General features: G+C 43.7%; 1 protein-coding gene across 3 annotated transcripts in view; it reads left to right on the forward strand.

Annotated features, from left to right (window-relative positions):
• The window catches only part of spen (spen family transcriptional repressor), a 43,777-nt gene extending 24,761 nt beyond the window's left edge, over nucleotides 1-19,016 (forward strand). Inside the window, exons 4-15 of one of the 3 annotated variants that reach the window (XM_041856196.2) lie at nucleotides 1,093-1,253; nucleotides 2,042-2,257; nucleotides 2,392-2,543; nucleotides 2,660-2,785; nucleotides 2,928-3,041; nucleotides 6,320-6,433; nucleotides 6,564-6,664; nucleotides 7,570-15,460; nucleotides 15,683-16,009; nucleotides 16,169-16,363; nucleotides 16,562-16,720; nucleotides 16,896-19,016. In XM_041856196.2, coding sequence (XP_041712130.2) covers nucleotides 1,093-1,253; nucleotides 2,042-2,257; nucleotides 2,392-2,543; nucleotides 2,660-2,785; nucleotides 2,928-3,041; nucleotides 6,320-6,433; nucleotides 6,564-6,664; nucleotides 7,570-15,460; nucleotides 15,683-16,009; nucleotides 16,169-16,363; nucleotides 16,562-16,720; nucleotides 16,896-17,027 — 9,688 coding nt within the window. In that variant the 3' untranslated portion in view covers nucleotides 17,028-19,016. The remainder of the gene's footprint in view (nucleotides 1-1,092; nucleotides 1,254-2,041; nucleotides 2,258-2,391; nucleotides 2,544-2,659; nucleotides 2,786-2,927; nucleotides 3,042-6,319; nucleotides 6,434-6,563; nucleotides 6,665-7,569; nucleotides 15,461-15,682; nucleotides 16,010-16,168; nucleotides 16,364-16,561; nucleotides 16,721-16,895) is intronic. The other 2 variants (XM_041856198.2, XM_041856197.2) reach the window with 2 other exon arrangements.
• Nucleotides 19,017-19,389: the final 373 nt, after the last annotated feature.

Below are 19,389 nucleotides of genomic sequence, written 5' to 3' on the forward strand. Positions count from 1 at the left end.
ATATATATATACAATAGGTGTAAGCAGTGGTCCTAGTAAATAAGAAAAGTTACCAGCACAGCACACCCATTGACTATACATTAGAGTTTGATTATTATCATTACTGAAATTAAGGTTCTCATTACCGAAACTGACTTAAAATGTATTCAGTAATGAGACATTTGTGTTTCGGTAATGAAAGCCCCTTAGCTCAATCTGCAAGTAATAGGAGACAGCCATTATGAGTCAGCAAACAATTGACCACATCACTAAAGCCCATTCATGCCTCCATGTTGGTAAGGTAATAGTTCTCAAAGTTTTTCCCAATTGGAGCTTTTTAGTCATTTTAGTGAAAGGTCAAGTGTCTTAAAGGGGGTGTTTGAGAATAAGATCCTCATTCTGAAGGCATATAAGTGAAGAAATTAAATGAACTTGTGCTCATCTAAGGACTACTCCTCTAGATGATGCATCATGGGTGAATAAAACTTTATTTAAAAAATGATTGGAGTTTTTACAGCAACTTAAAGTGTTACGGTAATGAGAAACATGTCCACAGACACTGTTTTCTGCAGACACTGTTTTTACATAATAATTATTATAGTTTTAATGTAAACATAAACTAGTATATAACTTGTATGATTTATGGACAAACTACAGCAACATAATTTCTGTTTTATTCAACATTTTATCAAATTTAATCAGACGCATTTCGGTAATGTGAAAATGTACAGAATTCAGGCAAAAATATACAATGGATTTAAAATAAGACACTGTGCCATAAACTAGGCATCTTAGTGTTCAGAATGATAGTTGATTGTTGCAGATGCATCACAGTTTTCTAACTCAAGTTGTTACTGCCATGGTTAAAACTGGTTTCATGAGAATCACCCGTCTAATGGATTGACGATGATTCCGATATCACATCTCGGAACTATATCAAAATCGTTGTGCATAGAGATGTCTTTAAATGTAATGTTTCAGACAAAAGCACACCATTTCTGAATCATCAGTTCTTTACAGTGATTTACTCCTCTTGTTATGACTGATATATGAGATTCTGTGACATGCACACTAAGCTATTTTCCATTAAGCCTCTGTGTTCCTCTTTGGCAGCAGTGATTCCAGCAGTAGTTCAAGTGATGACTCCCCAGCACGTTCAGTTCAGTCTGCTGCCGTCCCTGCACCTTCAACTCTGCCTTTATCTGCCCTTGACAAGGATGAGCCTCGAAAAAGCTTTGGTGTCAAGGTCCAGAATCTTCCTGTGCGTTCTACAGGTGAGGATTTGACCCCTTTCTGCTGTGCAGTGGTGGGAAAAAGTACCCAAAGGTCATACTTGAGTAAAAGTAAAGATACCTTAATAGAAAATGACTAAAGTACAATTTTAAGTCACCCAGTAAAATACTACTTGTCTAAAAGTATTTGGTTTTAAATATACTTAAGTATCAAAAGTTAATGTAATTGCTAAAATGTATTTAAGTATCAAAAGTAAAAGTATAAACCATTTAAAATTCCTTATATTAAGCAAACCAGATGGCATCATTTTGTTTTAAAAATGTACGGATAGCCAGGGGCACACTCCAACACTCAGACATAATTTAGTGAGTCCGCCAGATCAGAGGCATGTTCTCTTGTTAAGTGTGTGAATTGGACCATTTTCCTGTTCTGCTAAGCATTCAAAATGTACCAAATACTTTTGCGTGTCAGGAAAAATGTATGGAGTAAAACTACATTATTTTCTTTAGGAATGTAGTGAAGTAAAAGTTGTCAAAAATATAAATAGTTAAGTACAGATACCCCCAAAAATGACTTAAGGTAGTTTGCACCACTGCTGCTGTGTATATACCATACATTATCTGCTCCACGCTACATGTGGGCAGTACACTGTTAAGGGTTTGGTAATAATAGTCTGCTAAATGGCATATTATTATTATTATATAATTTGTTGAGTTAATGACATTGTTGAGGCTTTTTGTACTGCAGATAAGAATTAGTCACCTATGTATGCACCTGAAGGTATTTAGTCAAAAACATTTATTATAATCTTTGTTCCCTCTGCTTTCAGATACAAGTCTGAAGGATGGCCTGTTCCATGAGTTCAAGAAGTATGGGAAGGTGACGTCTGTGCAAATCCATGGATCTTTAGAGGAGCGCTATGGACTAGTGTTCTTTCGCCAGCAGGAGGACCAGGAGAAGGCCCTGGGTGCATCAAAGGGGAAGCTGTTTTTTGGCATGCAAATTGAGGTCATTGCCTGGAACGGCCCTGGTGCGTCCACAACTGGTATATAAAGGGGCTTGAGTTTTTCCTAACCACGTAACCTGACCAGGAAAATCTATGGGCTCTGTTTAGATTATATAAAACCTTTTTAAAAATGATTTATACAGGTTCATGAAAACATGCATTTCTCTTTTCAGAGACTGAAAGCGAGAATGAGTTCCGGCCTCTGGATGAGAGGATAGACGAATTTCACCCCAAAGCCACACGGACTCTGTTTATTGGCAACCTGGAAAAGACCACCAGCTACCATGATCTGCTCAATATCTTTCAGCGCTTTGGGGAGATAGTGGTAAGTGAAATACATTCTGAATCTGGATGTTGCAAAGGAGATTTTGTGAGGAACAAATGTCCTAATTAAACACTGCCTCTCTTAATTCAGTGTTGCCTTTCTTCCCATTCACATAGGATATTGACATCAAGAAAGTTAATGGTGCCCCTCAGTATGCCTTTCTACAGTACTGTGACATTGCCAGTGTCTGTAAGGCCATAAAGAAGATGGATGGAGAGTACCTCGGCAACAATAGGCTAAAGGTGAGAAGAGCATTATAACTCGAATTTCGCGAAACACATCTTTTGAATATACAACTGAGATTTTTTTGTTGTTGATGGTTGTGACTGGAGTGATGTCAACAGGATAATATTGTTGACATGTTAAATCGCCCTCTTTCTACAGCTTGGATTTGGAAAAAGTATGCCCACAACTTGTGTTTGGTTGGATGGTTTAGCCTCCAACATCACAGAGCAGTATCTCACTCGTCATTTCTGCCGTTATGGACATGTTGTCAAGGTAAGCCTGCTCCTTATTCCTGTTTTAAGCTTTTCTCTTATGACATATCCCCATGTCATTATTTATTTATTTATTTATATATATTCTACCAGTCAAACGTTTGGACACACCTACTCATTGAAGGGCTTTTCTTTGTTTTTACTATTTTCTACATTATAGAATAATAGTGAAGACCTCAACTATGAAATAACACATATGGAGTCATGTAGTAACCAAAAAAATATATTTGAGATTCTTCAAATAGCCACCCTTTGCTTGATGACAGATTGCATACTCTTGGCATTCTCTCAACCAGCTTCACCTGGAATGCTTTTCCAACAGTCTTGAAGGAGTTCCCACATATGCTGAGCACTTGTTGGCTGCTTTTCCTTCACTCTGCCGTCCGACTCATCCCAAACCATCTCAATTGGGTTGAGGTCGGGTGATTGTGGAGGCCAGGTCATCTGATGCAGCACTCCATCACTCTCCTTCTTGGTCAAATTGCCCTGGAGGTGTGTTGGGTCATTGTCCTGTTGAAAAACAAATGATAGTCCTACTAAGCGCAAACCAGATGGGATGGTGTATCGCTGCAGAATGCTGTGGTAGCCATGCTGGTTAAGTGTGCCTTGAATTCTAAATAATTAACTGACAGTGTCATCAACAAATCACCCCCACACCATCACACCACCTCCATGCTTCACGGTGGGAACCACACATGCGGAGATCATCCGTTCACCTACTCTGCGGTTGGAACCACGGCGGTTGGAACCAAAAATCATCAATTTGGACTCATCAGACCAAAGGACAGATTTCCACCGGTCTAATGTCCATTGCTTGTGTTTCTTGGCCCAAGCAAGTCTCTTCTTCTTATTGGTGTCCTTTAGTAGTGGTTTCTTTGCAGAAATTCGACCATGAAGGCCTGATTCACGCAGTGTCCTCTGAACAGTTGATGTTGAGATGTGTCTGTTACTTGAACTCTATGAAGCATTTATTTAGTCTGCAATTTCTGAGGCTGGTAATGAACTTATCCTCTGCAGCAGAGGTAACTCTGGGTCTTCCTTTCCTGTGGTGGTCCTCATGAGAAGCAGTTTCATCATAGCGCTTGATGGTTTTTGCGACTGCACTTGAAGAACCTTTCAAAGTTCTTGAAATTTTCCGGATTGACTGACCTTCATGTCTTAAAGTAATGATGGACTGTCGTTTCTCTTTGCTTATATGAGCTGTTCTTGCCATAATATGGACTTGGTCTTTTACCGAATAGGGATATCTTCTGTATACCACCCCTACCTTGTCACAACACAACTGATTGGCTCAAACGCATTAAGAAGGAAAGAAATTCCACAAATTAACTTTTAACAAGGCACACCTGTTAATTGAAATGCATTCCAGGTGACAACTTCAGGAAGCTGATTGAGAGAATGCCAAGAGTGTGCAAAGCTGTCATGAAGGCAAAGGATGGCTACTTTGAAGAATCTCAAATGTAAAATATATTTTGATTTGTTTAACACTTTTTTGGTTATTACATGATTCCATATGTGTTATTTCATAGTTTTGATGTCTTCACTATTATTCTACAATGTAGAAAATGGTACAAATAAAGAAAAACCCTGGAATGAGTAGGCCTGTCCAAACTTTTGACTGGTACTGTACATACATACATACATACATACTTACAGTGCATTCGGAAAGTATTCAGTCCACTTTACTTTTTCAACATTTTGTTACGCTACAGCCTTATTCTAAAATGGATGAAATAAAACATTTTCCTCATCAATCTACACACAATACCCCATAATGACTAAGTGAAAACAGGTTTTTAGACGTTTTTACATAAGTATTCAGACCCTTTGCTATGAGACTCGAAATTGAGCTCAGGTGCATCCTGTTTCGATTGATCCTCCTTGAGATGTTTCTACAATTTGGAGTCCACCTGTGGTAAATTCAATTGATTGGACATGATTTGGAAAGGCACACACCTGTCTATATAAGGTCCCACAGTTGACAGTGCATATCAGAGCAAAAACCAAGCTATGAGGTTGAAGGTCCCAAGAACACAGTGGCCTCAATCATTCTTAAATGGAGGAAGTTTGGAGCCACCAAGACTCTTCCTAGAGCTGGCCACCCGTCCAAACTGAGCAATCGGGGGAGAAGGGACTTGGTCAGGGAGGTGACCAAGAACCCGATGGTCCCTCTGACAGAGCTCCAGAGTTCCTCTGCAGAGATGGGAGAACCTTCCAGAAGGACAACCATCTCTGCAGCACTCCACCAATCAGGCCTTTATGGTAGAGTAGCCAGACGGAAGCCACTCCACAGTAAAAGACACATGGCAGCCCGCTTGGAGTTTGCCAAAAGGCACCTGAAGACTCTCAGACCATGGGAAACAATATTCTTTGGTCTGATGAAACCAAGATTGAGCTCTTTGGCCTGAATGCCAAGCGTCATGAAAAATGTATGCACTCACTAACTGTAAGTCACTCTGGATAAGAGCGTCTGCTAAATGACTAAAATGTAAAAATGTCAAATGTCATTTCTGGAGGAAACCTGGCACCATCCCTACGGTGAAGCATGGTGGTGGCAGCATCATTTTGTGGGGATGTTTTTCAGCGGCAGGGACTGGGAGTCTAGTCCGGATCGAGGCAAAGATGAACAGAGCAAAGTACAGAGATATCCTTGATGAAAACCTGCTCCAGATCGCTCAGGTCCTCTGGGGTGAAGGTTCACCTTCCAACAGGACAACGACCCTAAGCACACAGCCAAGACTACGCAGGAGTGGCTTCGTGACAAGTCTCTGAATGTCCTTGAGTGGCCCAGCCATTGCCCGGACTTGAACCTGATCGAACATCTCTGGAGAGACTTGAAAATAGCTGTGCAGCGATGCTCCCCATCCAACCTGACAGAGCTTGATAGGATATGCAGCGAAGAATGGGAGAAACTCTCCAAATACAGGTGTGCCAAGCTTGTAGCATCATACCCAAAAAGACTCGAGGCTGTAATTCCTGCCAAAGGTGCTTCAACAAAGTACTGAGTAAAGGGTCTGAATACTTATGTAAATGTAATATTTCCGTTTTTTACTTTTAATAAATTAGCTAACATTTCTAAAAATATGTTTTTGCTTTGTCATTATGGGGTATTGTGTGTAGATTGATGGAAAAAAAACAATTTAATACATTTAAGAAGAAGGCTGTAAAGTAACAAAATGTGGAAAAAGTCAAGGGGTCTGAATACTTTCTGAATGCACTGTATCTAAGGAAGATGGTTTTACTAAATGTTTTTCATACTTCTCTCCCCTCCCACCACAGGTTGTATTTGACAGACCAAAAGGAATGGCCCTCGTCCTGTATAATAACATAGAATATGCGCAGGCGGCTGTCAAGGAGACAAAGGGTTGGAAGATTGGTGGCAACAAAATTAAGGTAAGCAAGAAAATGTCTTATGAAATAGAATCCCTGTTGGTTGGGGAAATAGGCCAGGTGATTGAAGACCATAGTCCAAACCATGATATTTGTCTCTGTTTTATCAACTTCCATGTGGTTTTGTTTGCAGGTGGACTTTGCCAATCAGGAAAGTCAGATGGCTTTCTATCACTCAATGCAGGCATCTGGGCAGGACATTCGCGACTTCTATGAAATCCTATCTGAGCGAAGGTTTGTATCATTTTTACTAGATTCATTTTGTTTTTTATTTTGTTTCATTTAACCAGGTAAGCCAGTTGAGAACAAGTTCTCATTTACAACTGCGACCTGGCCAAGATAAAGCAAAGCAGTCCGATAAAAACAACAACACAGAGTTACATATGGGGTAAAACAAAACATAAAGTCAAAAATACAACAGAAAATATATATACAGTGTGTGCAAATGTAGCAAGTTATGGAGGTAAGGCAATAAATAGGCTATAGTGCAAAATAATTACAATTAGTATTAACACTGGAATGATAGATGTGCAAGAGATGATAGAGATACTGGGGTGCAAATGAGCAAAATAAATAACAATATGGGGATGAGGTAGTTGGGTGGGCTAATTTCAGGTGGGCTGTGTACAGGTGCAGTGATCGGTAAGGTGCTCTGACAACTGATGCTTAAAGTTAGTGAGGGAGATAAGTGTCTCCAGCTTCAGAGATTTTTGCAATTCGTTCCAGTCATTGGCAGCAGAGAACTGGAAGGAATGGCGGCCAAAGGAGGTGTTGGCTTTGGGGATGACCAGTGAGATATACCTGCTGGAGCGCATACTACGGGTGGGTGTTGCTATGGTGACCAATGAGCTAAGATAAGGTGGGGATTTGCCTAGCAGTGATTTATAGATGGCCTGGAGCCAGTGGGTTTGGCGACGAATATGTAGTGAGGACCAGCCAACAAGAGCGTACAGGTCACAGTGGTGGGTAGTATATGGGGCTTTGGTGACAACGGATGGCACTGTGATAGACTACATCCAATTTGCTGAGTAGAGTGTTGGAGGCTATTTTGTAAATGACATATTTTGTCACATATCCCCATTTGAAAAATTCCAATGACATTGAATAATATAATTTTGGTTTATTTTTGTGTTTATCAGGGATGAGCGCAGGCCGCAATATGAGTTTACAGCTGAGCGGCCATTATTTGACAATGCTGTGCGAACACCTGGAGGAACCTTCACAGAAGATCCCCGTCGCAAGTTACCTGACAGAGGCCGCGAGTTCTACACAGAATGGGACTCATACCAGGGGGATTTCTATGACCCACGTTACTTTGATGACCCTCGTGAATACAGAGATTACAGAGACCCCTATGAGCAGGACATCCGCAAATACAGTTACTTGCAGAGGGAGCGTGAGAGGGAGCGCTTTGAAACGGACCGCGAACGTGACCATGGGCGGAGGACAATGGAACACAGCCAGAGCCCTTCTCACCCTCATCGCCCTGCCAGTCCTACAGCATCCCACTCCCTCTCTGAGCGTCTACCAAGTGACTCTGATCGGCGCATTTGCTGTAGATCCTCAGAGCGAAGTGCCAGCTGCAGTTCACTCTCACCTCCAAGATTTGACAAGCCTGACAAGGCACGATCCGATCGGTATAATAAGAGTGATAAGCCAGAGAAGGAGAGACTTTTTGAAGCTGAACATGGTATTGGGGGTGAAAAGGAAAAGTGGTCTGGGCGCAAGGAGAAGAGTGAAAAGGAGAAAGGTGAGAAACCGAGGCTAAGAAAGCTTAAATTGCTGTCTCCCAGCATTCCATCGCCTGAGACTGAGCCTAAACTGGAAAGAGAAGTTAGTCCAGATGCAGGCCTTCGAAGCAAAGTCAGCAAGTTTCCTCTTAAGGAAAAAGAAGGCTCGGGCAAAGGACGGCTAGACCTACCACCTTGTGTGGTGCAGCTAACACGTGTGAAGGAGAAGGAAGGCAAATTGCTTGGTCATGCTGTCCTAGAAAAACAAAGACTTAGAGGTGGGAATGGCAGTATTCGGCTTGCATCACCTTCAAGGGATCAGAAGAGTCCTCCCTTCCGCATAGATCCCCAAAAAGGAGATCTAATCAAGCATGGGAAGGTGCCCAAAGACAAAACCCTGGCGAGGCTGGTTGAAGTTGTAGACAAGGATGGTAAAATTAAAGCCAAAAAACATATGAAAGCTGACCCTGGGTTTGATGGTTCTAACTCTGTGGATGTTGACCGTCTAGCTGCACGAAAGAGGCGTTTTGAAGACTCCATGGGGAAGACCGATCAACTGAAGAGGGGCAGTCCAGAAGAGGAAGAGGGCGGTAGTCTGGGACTTAGGAAGACACCTGACAGTGCTATGGGAAAGGAGAATGAGGGTGAAAAGAGCCTATTGCGAAAAGTGGTGCATAAGAAGGATTATTGCAAGGCTAAATCTGAGAGACTTGTTACTGTTTGCAGTCCTAAAGATGAACAAGAGTCTGAAATTGTCTCCATGGGAATGGGCCTTGGACTCAGTTTGGAACTTCAGTCACGACTTGGAGAACCAACAGCAGATGCAACAGATCCATTAGACCCACCCTGTCTGAAAATTCAGTTTTGGGGATCAAGTCTCACAAAAATCTCTGATGGGAGTCTTGACCAGGAGGCATTCAAGCAACTGCCGCAACAAGACAATGGCGAGCAGGGTGTAGGACTATACAAAAATAGAGGGGAAACTGAGGAACGGCTTGCATCTGACCTTGACCACTCTCAGAGCTGCAGAAAACAAATGGAACAGAGCCGACAGCTTCGGCTGAAGCTAGAAGAGCCTGACAAATCAGATAAATCAGAAAGCCCACAAGGCAGCGACACAGAGGACTTTGAAAGGTGCAGTCTGGTGCATGAGGTAGGAAAACCACCTCAAGATGTTACAGATGATTCTCCATCTAACAAACGTAAGAAATCCGAGAGTTTTGACTTTGACTTGCTAAGCGGTAAGAGAGAACGCAACTACAGGTCTTCCTGGGAATTAAATGAAGACCTTGACCTGAGTGTCACATCTTTTTCTGGCTCTGGACCCTTTCCCTCAAATGAAGAAGAGTGTGCTTCCCAGTTATCACAATCAGTTACCAATAAAGAGACTAAAGACTCTCCAAAAGAAGAGGACAATGTCTACTCGCATCTAGATTCATTTAAATACAGCTTGGACATGACACCTAATCGTTTCCGTTCCCCTAACACAGAATTTCCTAAGCTTAAAACAAAATTGCTTGGGTGTGACGAGCAGTTACTCCAACGGTGGGAGAGCAGAATCAAATCTGACTGCCTCAGAATGGACATGACCTTTCCCAGTAGCATTGTGAAACGTGAAAACATTTGCAAACGTCTTGTGCGTCAACTAGAGCCTGGAGAAGTACCGTCAGATTCCGATGATGATGGTGAGAACAAAAACCACTCCCCTAAGCCCAACACCTCACTGACCTCTATCCTCAGGGAACGTGAAGAAAGGTTGACAGGCCTCAAGCTCTCATGCTCCCTGGAGAAGAACAAGTTCTATTCTTTTGCATTAGACAAGACTATCACTCCAGACACAAAAGCACTTCTTGAGCGAGCCAAGTCATTGTCCTCCGCAAGGGAGGATAATTGGTCCTTTCTTGACAGAGACTCTCACTTTGCCAGTCTTCGCAGTAGCTCAGACAAAGAAAAGGTAGAGTCTTTACCACGACCTATCCCGTCTTGGTACATGAAGAAGAAGAAGATTCGTACCGACTCTGAAGGTAAACTGGATGACAAAAAGGAGGACCCCAAAGCAGAGGATCAGGAACAGCAGGAGCTGTTTGCATCTCGTTTTCTTCATAGTTCAATCTTTGAGCAAGATTCACGGCGTCTGCAACATCTTGAGCGCGAAGATCCTGAGTTGGGAGTTGACCGACATCCTGCCAAACAGGATGCTGTCGAAGGACAACCTGGGCCATGGAGAGGGGACCTTCAAGAACCCATAGTGCTTTTTCATAGCCGCTTTCTAGAGCTTCAACAACAGAAGGAGACCTCAAGGGACCACTTTCCACAAGTAATTGAAAGTTTTGATGTAGTTGATGTGAGTGAACAAGAAGAGTCTCCCAAGGTTTCAGAGTTCATGCAGAAGGCTGATATTAAATCAGTCAGCCCTTCTCTCATCCTGCCAATTTCACAGTTTCTTCCTTCACCCAGAGATATGTCTCCACAGCAGGAGAAAGAGGCTGTTTTAACTAATTCATCCTCTGAACAGACTGTTTCACTGCTTGAAGAGGAAAAAGTAGAACATCATCTTGAAGTGTCCCCACCCCAATCTCCTCCACTAGTAGAGATCCAACCCCCTGCCTCGATTTTAATCATAACCTTATCACCTTCCCTTTCAGATGCTGAGGTTAAAGTTGAACCTAAAGAGGTATTATGTGAACCCAAAGTTACAACCGAAGGCGATCTTACAGTGGATCGTGCATCTTTCCTTGATAATAAGCCTCCCACTCCTGGGGCCTCATTAAGTAGTTTTGAGGCAAAGGCTGCTGAATTCACCTGCTCTACTTCCCCCAAGATTGAAGATAATATGGAAATGGTAAAGATAGAGACCCAACCAGAGAAACCAGATTCTAAGGACTTTGACAAACCTCAGAAATCTGACGCTTCCCAAGAGGTTCACATGCCAGTCTCAGAGGCTGGAATCAAACCAGCAAAGCCAATTCGCAAACAACCCAAGAGTAAAAGAGCTAAGCCAAATGTGTCAGTAACACAAATCTTGGAGCCCCCCGAAATCATTGTCTCTGAGAAACCAGTAACTCGAAAGAGTGAGCGAATTGACAGAGAGAAGCTGAAAAGGTCTTCATCTCCACGAGGAGAAGTATTAAAGGCATCATCAGAACCTAAAACCACAGCCAAGTCACCAGTTAATGTCCCTGACTCTGAGAATGAATCAAGCCTAATCCACGGAAGGACCAGACGCCGAAATGTGCGGTCGGTTTATGCCACACCATCTGAAGGGGAGGCCCAGCCACCATGTAAAGAGGTGGTGGAGTCCTCCCGCTCCACACGTAAGTGTGGTGTTGACAAGGAGCTAGTGCAGCAGCTGCAGCAGGAGGCATTGAACACATCTACCAACACAAGGCGAGGTCGCCCACCCAAGTCACGCAGGCGAGGGGAAGATGTGTCACCAGTGAAAGGGGACTCGCAGAAAACATCAGAGGAAGACATTGACATGAAAGAGCCTGCGAACACTGGACAGGGTTCCAGAATGTCTGAGGGGTGGCGTTCACCCCGTATGCAGAAAGTGCAGACAGCTCAAGTGTCTTCACTTACTGGGGCCTCAATTGGCAGGAAAGCAAGTAGAGTAGATAAACAATCCGAGAGTGCTACATCATCAGGAGAGAAGTCAGTTGATAGGACAACTACTGAAGAGCTTGAGCCCAAAATAAAAGATGTGGCAGAAGAGGCAGGGAAATTATTAGAGGCAGCAAAGCAATGCTTGCCAACACAGAAAGACGAAAAAGACCAAGCGCTAACTGATCAAATTGAGAAAAATAATTCTGAAGGGGACATTGAGAGGACAGAATCTACCCATGTGGAGAAAAGACAACAATCTGAAAAGAGTGGGAAAGTAAAAGCACCAAGGTTGACACAAAATGCCAAATTGGTGACAGAGAATAAATCGCATGGCTTGAGAAACCTTGAGATTCGTGTAAGCGTAGATGATGTGAAAGGCTTGCTTTGCACTGAGGAGGATGAGGCTGAATCTTTTGAGACCACTGCTAAAAAGGCCAAACCAAGAGTACCAGATAAAGAAGAAACAAGTACTCCGTGTTATCTGAAAGAAGCAGCAGAGTTCAGCCCAGAGGAAAAGGAAGAAGTTCTATTAGACCCTGAACAACCGGAAGACCCAGCAGCCGCTATTTTAGCACGTCAGATGGAACTGGAACGGGCAGTGGAGAATATTGCCAAACTTACAGTTGTGCAACCTCTTCAACCCTATAAGGAACCACCTGCAGAGCCACCTACCCTGCTGCCCACTGTCACTGTAGAACCAGAGAATGAAATAGAGGGGGAGAAGTCAGCTATTCCTGCCAGTGAAACCGAACTTGCTGCTGCTATTGATTCCATTACTGCTGAAGACATATCTGCTGATACAGATGGGTTCACAGCTCCTTCTACTTATACTGCACTTGTTCCTACCCCAGAGCCACTGGTCTCACCCTCTGCCAATGATGTATTGGAACCAGAAACACACATGACTATCAGCAACATTATTGACCCAGAGATGGGAGTTCTGATTCCCAGTGCCAAGCTCCTGACGACAGATGCTAAAGCCTCTGAATCAATAGTCTCTGGGGCCTCTGCCGAAGATGAGTCCCTTCCACCAGAAACACACACAAAAAAAGGGAAAGCAGTCAGACCTAAGACTCCAAAGAGGTCCAGGGGACGAAAGGCTGTCAACCGGAAGGGAGAGACTGCTGAAGAGGTATCAGAAGCTGAGACCTCCCCTTTCAAGCTACCAGAGTCCATTCCTGAAAAAATTGAAATCATCAACTCTAAGGCAGCTACTGCTACAGCTGCAGCAACAGCCGCTGTTGTCACTGCAGCTGCTACCTGCAAATGTGATATCACATGCACCATGACTGAGGAAACTCCCAAGGAGGCAGAACAACCTGCTGTGGAACAACCTGTACCTGAAGAATCTGCTTTTCACTCTGGCACCAAGAGATTTCCACATTTCAAAAAGTTGCAACTATCAGCAGTAGCCCCTGGTCTCTCTCCATCCCCTGCCCTCACACCTTCTCCAACCCAATTGAATGTCCCTCCACCCCGCCCAGGCAAGATGCCTGTTTCACCAGACTGGCTTCACAGATCTGAAGAAAGTATAATCCATGCTACTCTTGCAACTCAAGTTACTGTAGTCACTCCCTCTGCACCAGCAGTAACTGCACTTGGGAGCCAGTCAGTAAATCCACTTATGCCTCCTGATACTAAGGCATCGGATATTGACCCTAGCGCCAGCACTCTCAGAAAGATCCTCATGGATCCCAAATATGTGTCAGCATCAAACAGCAATGCCATTCCTACTACAGTGCTAACCACAATGCTGGCAGACCCTCGCATGTCAGAGAATGAAAACTCATCTGACACGATGGCTGCTAGGCACACGCATCCTGAAGACAGACCCTTGCCTTTCACTCTTCAAAAACCATCCCCGCTTACTGAGACCCAGCAGAACTTTGGAGAGAAGATGGTGCATTCAGTCATTTCTTCCCCTACTACCTCTGTCATCAGCCGGATTCCAATGCCCTTTGACACTGAAGAAGCACCTCGAATCTCCCTAAGTAACCGTAATGCTGGCCTATCTCTGCCCAAACAGAAATCCAGATCAAGTATGAACGAGAACAACTGTTACCATGGAGTGGATGTGGCAGAGGATGTAAACCACAGAGGACAGTCTGTAGTTGAGAGCTCACCCTACAACACAGGCTCCAGTCCTGGCCTCAGGGTAAATACATCAGAAGGTGTGGTAGTACTGAGTTACTCAGGGCAAAAAACAGAGGGACCTCAACGGATCAATGCCAAAATTAGCCAGATCCCACCAGCCAGCGCAGTCGACATAGAGTTCCAGCAGTCTGTGTCTAAATCTCAGATTAAGCAAGAACCATTTGCCCCATCCCAGCCTTACACCCCCAAGGGACCCCTGACACCTACAGGGTACGGACACCCTGGGGTACTCTTAACTGGCCAGTCATACAATTCTCAGCCTGTCATCTCCACCATTAAGCAGGAGAGTCCTGCTTCTGAAAAGTCAGAGTCATCATATCACACTGGACACCAGGGTAGCGCAGTAAAGATGTTTCAAAAACCGGTCACTAGTCCTCAAGTACTGATGTACAATCAGGCTGTGATGCAGCAGCACGCAAAGAAAGGGCCTGGAGCAGAATCCAAACCAATGATGGCGGATATGGCAAAGGCACACCAGACATCCAACCTCAGCCCAATCATGAATTCACATCACCCATCTTTGACTGGTACCCCATCTGATCGGTCAGTCCCACACCTCAAGCAAGAGCCCCATTCCCCTCGAACAACGGGCCACTCACCTTCACCCTTTGCCAAAGTTTGCTCTCCCAGCAACTCAATGTCCCCCCATGCCAGCTCTAGGGTTTTGCATCCTGGCATGCCTGAGATGTCTCCATATGTCTCCAGTATGCACCACCCCCATCCAGAGCAGTCTGTTATAATGACCCCGGTGTCACACAGCGTCACCCAGTCAGTGTCTATAGGTCACCTCTCGCACAGCGATGTCAGGATGAACACCCCACAGCTCTCTGGAATGAATTATGGAAGACGGGTGGATTCCCTGCCGTCTCCCCACACTGGACCTCCTCAGCGCTCCAACACGCTAGCCGTGATCAGAGACATGGTGCTGCAGTCACACGTGGGCCCCACTCGGGGAACCTCTGACAGCTGCGCCGAAGAGAACATGAGGCACTACCAGCAGGGGCTGTGCAGACCCTCTGCATCCCAGCTCCAGTCAGATGTGATGATGATGCAGGCAGAGCAGCACAGAGGGCTGCATCACGCAGGCCTACGTCTGGACCAGTACAGCATGGCCTCACGAGACATCAGAGACATGCGCGACATACGAGACATGCGCATCCTGATGCACCATCAACTAGGAGAGCACACCATCGCAGAGGGACGTCAGTCACGAACTCCTGAGGCAGGAGCAACCTCAATCACCAACCTCTCTGCTGCCTCCAAGAGTCCAAAAGGCATGGCGCAGATGCGAAAGGAGATTCCCAAAACATTGGAGGCAAAGCCTCACCCACCTCATACTGAGAGCAGCAGGACCATTGGGGTCCATCCATCCATTCCTGTTATGGTGTCTCCTCATCATCATCCTCAAGGGGTTCAGCTGATTCATCCAGGTGGCGCCGGCTCCTTCCCAGTGTACCGGGATATGCAGGGCTTCCACTCCCAGTTTTCCAGTCACTCTTCAATGGGATTGAACCTGGCTCCCTGCGGCATCACACCTTCCCAGGTCAGAGAACTATGCATTCATGTTTACATTTAGTTAATTAGTTTATCAGCTGTTTAGTGTTTTTCCAGTGTTTTCAGTTAGGATTTACTTTGACTGTTATTTTACAGTGTTTCTCTCCTACATGACTTCTATGCAGGCAGCACTGAAGTCTTATACGGTACCTATGTTTCTACACTTTTGCTTATGTGCTACATCTCTTTTTTTGGGGGGGGGGTTCCTCAGGATTGTGATCTCGGCCACAGGGGCAAGCTATCTCAGTCACTATCACTTGGTAGAGGAAGTGAAACCAAATCGGACAACTCCCACCTCTGTCACACAGCCTCCATCGACTTATCTCACATGCCCCGGATGCAGAGGGACACCATTTCACCCTCTTATACGTCTCCCATGGCTCTCTCCCACAAGCAAGAGCTAGCTCTGCAGAACGGCCCACCAGTCTTCATGCCGAGCCCTCCAGTAGCACCCCTCTCAAGTTCCTCACAGTTGCACCCTGAGGGTAAACTGGGGCACTCAGGATACCGGCCCGTCGATATGGTGCAGCTTTTAACGGTAAGGAGGCTGATCATGGGAATTAAAACAATACTGAAGACTTTCAGTCATCATTTGTAAGGATAGATTAGAATTAGAAATCAGTTTAGATAATATTGCTTATACTTAAAATGTCATCTATTTCACTGATCTGTCTTTTCTCCACTTTTGTTTGTGCAGAAATACCCCATAGTATGGCAAGGCCTGCTGGCACTGAAGAATGACTCGGCTGCCGTGCAGCTCCACTTTGTCTCTGGTAACAACGTTCTGGCCCACCGTTCACTGCCGCCCCTGGAGGGAGGGGCCCCGCTCCGCATCGCACAGAGGATGAGGTTGGAAGCGTCCCAGCTCGAGGGCGTGGCTCGCAGGATGATGGTGAGTTGCTAGTTGTCCACCATTTAAATAATGCATTTTATCACGATTCTTGCAAAATGTTTTCAAACTAGGACACTCTTTGGTAATGTTTTCTTTGCAGGCAACTAGTTCTCATTACAACTGTGAATGTAAACATGCTTAATATTTCAGGAAAATTTCAGATGAAAGCACAACCAATTTGATTGTTGTTGTTTACAGGTGGAGAGTGACTACTGCCTCCTGCTAGCTCTGCCATGTGGACGGGATCAGGAGGACGTTCTCAGTCAGACCCTTCTCCTGAAAGGAGGCTTCATCACCTACCTACAGCAAAAACAGGCAGCTGGGATCATCAATGTCCCCAACCCCGGCTCCAATCAGGTATGTGGTGCATTCTGACTGTTAAGCCATATCAGCATCCATTTCAAATGGACTTGTAATGGCCCTTCTGTATTCAAGTAAACATTAGGTGGAGATGGGAGTATGGTACTTATCTGATTTCAAACAATGAGGGTGGAAACACAACTGACACTTGTCTTGTCTCTTCCTTCCCCAGCCAGCATACGTGGTGCAGATTTTCCCGCCGTGTGAGTTCTCTGAGAGCCACCTGTCGCGGCTCGCCCCCGACCTTCTCAACAGTATCTCCAGCATCTCCCCTCACATCATGATTGTCATTGCCTCCGTGTAATACCTCCAATAAAAAAACTCCATTCTCTAGAACCCAACAGAATCAAGCCAACACCAGCCTTTTTGGACTTTCATCCAGGTTAGAAAACTGGAAATGCCTCAGTTTGGATGGGTTTGACCTTTTTTGTGTTTAAAACATGCACTCACTCTTACTTCTCTTCTCTTCACCAAGTCCTTAAGTCATCCTTCCACCTCTGATTCCACAACTCTCTGCCTTTACGGAGAGCGTACGGAAGGGTGGATTGGGAGTTTTCATGATCAATTCTATGATCATCCATTTCACTTTTGCCATCTTTGGAGGTAAACCGGATTGAAAGCATTCGAGGGGACGAAGGAACGAAAAGAAAAAGACGGCTAAGGGATGTTTTTACTGTCATTGAAATAATGATTGTGATTATTATTTTATTTTCTTGGAATTTTCTTAGTAAACAGATCCGATCAGTCATTGCACTATGTTGAGAAAACAAAATAAAAAAGGAAATAAAAAAAACATGAACTTTGTACAGATTTGGGAATAAAATGATACTTATTATAATAGACATGCTCCAGTGACCAGCTTTGCTTGTGCAAGAGAAAAATTGAAAAAAAGTATGTCTGCTTCATCAATCTTCTGTACTGCTTTTACTCTTCTACCATCCGCCAACTTGATTTCCTTCTACTTCATTTCCAGAGTCAACTCTATCCTCGGAGGGTACTATTTGAGTTGTACAGTTTGCACTTAATGCCTCAACAGGCTAATATATATATAATTTGTTTATTTTTGTTTGTCTCCTTTTCAAGTCAAGGTGTTGTAGACAATTGCAAAACTGTAAATATTATAAATATTTAAAGATTAAGATGTAAGGAGGCCAAGTGGATTATATGACAGCTCATCACTATCAATCTTTTGGGGGTGGTGAGGGCTGGCAACTGGCAAGGACCCCTACAAAACTCCTAGGAGTGACATTTACAAACTTTTGTTATTAGAATTGATTCTGTGCCAGAATCTCTTTTTCAAAGACTCCCCCCACCCCACACACACACAAAATGTATCTAAATAATCAGAACCTATTTTCATACTTGACTTTGTATTTGTCACTCATATTTACTGTAACAGCCTCCTTTTGGACTTTGTTTTTTATATTTTTTCTTCATCAGACCAGCCTGTTACAGCATACATACTACTACTCCATTGTGAAATCCTGTCCTCATTTCCATGGAGTGCCATAAACCGTTCTATTTGATGTTGGTGAACATAGTCCTTCTGTCTCTCTCCCTGTGTCCTCCAAAGTTATATTTGATGTTGAATTGTGGTTACTGTTTAGCAAACCGGTGAGCATAGTCCTTCTGTCTCTCTCCTTGTGTCCTCCTCTGCCCCCTACTGTTCCTCTGAAAATACTCCTGGATACCAATATGTGTTCCCAAAGTCAAAAAGTAAATTACTCAATGACAGCTGTAGCATGCTTAACTTGAATAAGTAAAGGGTAAATCCAATCCGTAAGGCAACGAATGTGACTTGAACTTTAAACAATGCTGGGAATGGATGTGTAAACTCTCGCTCTCTTTCCTTTCCCTGAACTAGTGTCTCCCTCAACCAATTCTGTAAATACTCATGTTCTTAATATGTGCTCTTGTGTACTTTCCCTTATTACTGTCTCCGTTCAGGGTCCTCATATTTTGTTTTGTGTGACAAAACAAAGCAGTCCGAAAGAGACAAAGCTTGTTGTGAACCGATGCAGAAAGTAAACCATGATTCTCAGTTTTTGTGGTGTAAATATTTCTATAACTGCAGGCTGAATACTCTCATGGTGATGTTGAAGGCACTTATAATTTTTGTATACAAATGACAAGAAAATACCCCAAAAACAAAATGATTTATTGTAAACTGTCTTTTGATCAATCTTATTTCATAATTTTGAGTGTATTTTGTTGTTTCTCTATGAGGACATTTTAAACTGTAAAATAAATGGTTGTTTAAAATCTACAGATCATTAAATGATCCGTCACTTGATTTGTGTTTGCTTGATTATGTCCGTTGTCTTGGTATGCCTTGTACCAATGCAGAACATTGTTTTCAGGTTACTACTTGTTGTGAAATATGTTGCAGTTCACCTTGAAGTCACAAGATGTCAGCATAGGCAAATACCCACTGGGCACAGACGTTAGCCAAATGGAAATCAAAATTAGACGTTGAACTGAGTTATCAACTAACGTGAATTAAACATGAAATCAACAAATTTCACCCTGTCATTGGATTTAGGTTAAAAAGAATTGAGTGAAAAGACCCTTACGTTGATGACTTTTTGCAAATCCAATCAGTTTTCCAACTTGATTCAACGTCAATACATAGATTATTTTGTTGTTGAAATGACGTGGAAACAACA

The sequence above is a fragment of the Coregonus clupeaformis genome, chromosome 30, assembly GCF_020615455.1.
Source record: "Coregonus clupeaformis isolate EN_2021a chromosome 30, ASM2061545v1, whole genome shotgun sequence".
Taxonomy (NCBI): domain Eukaryota; kingdom Metazoa; phylum Chordata; class Actinopteri; order Salmoniformes; family Salmonidae; genus Coregonus; species Coregonus clupeaformis.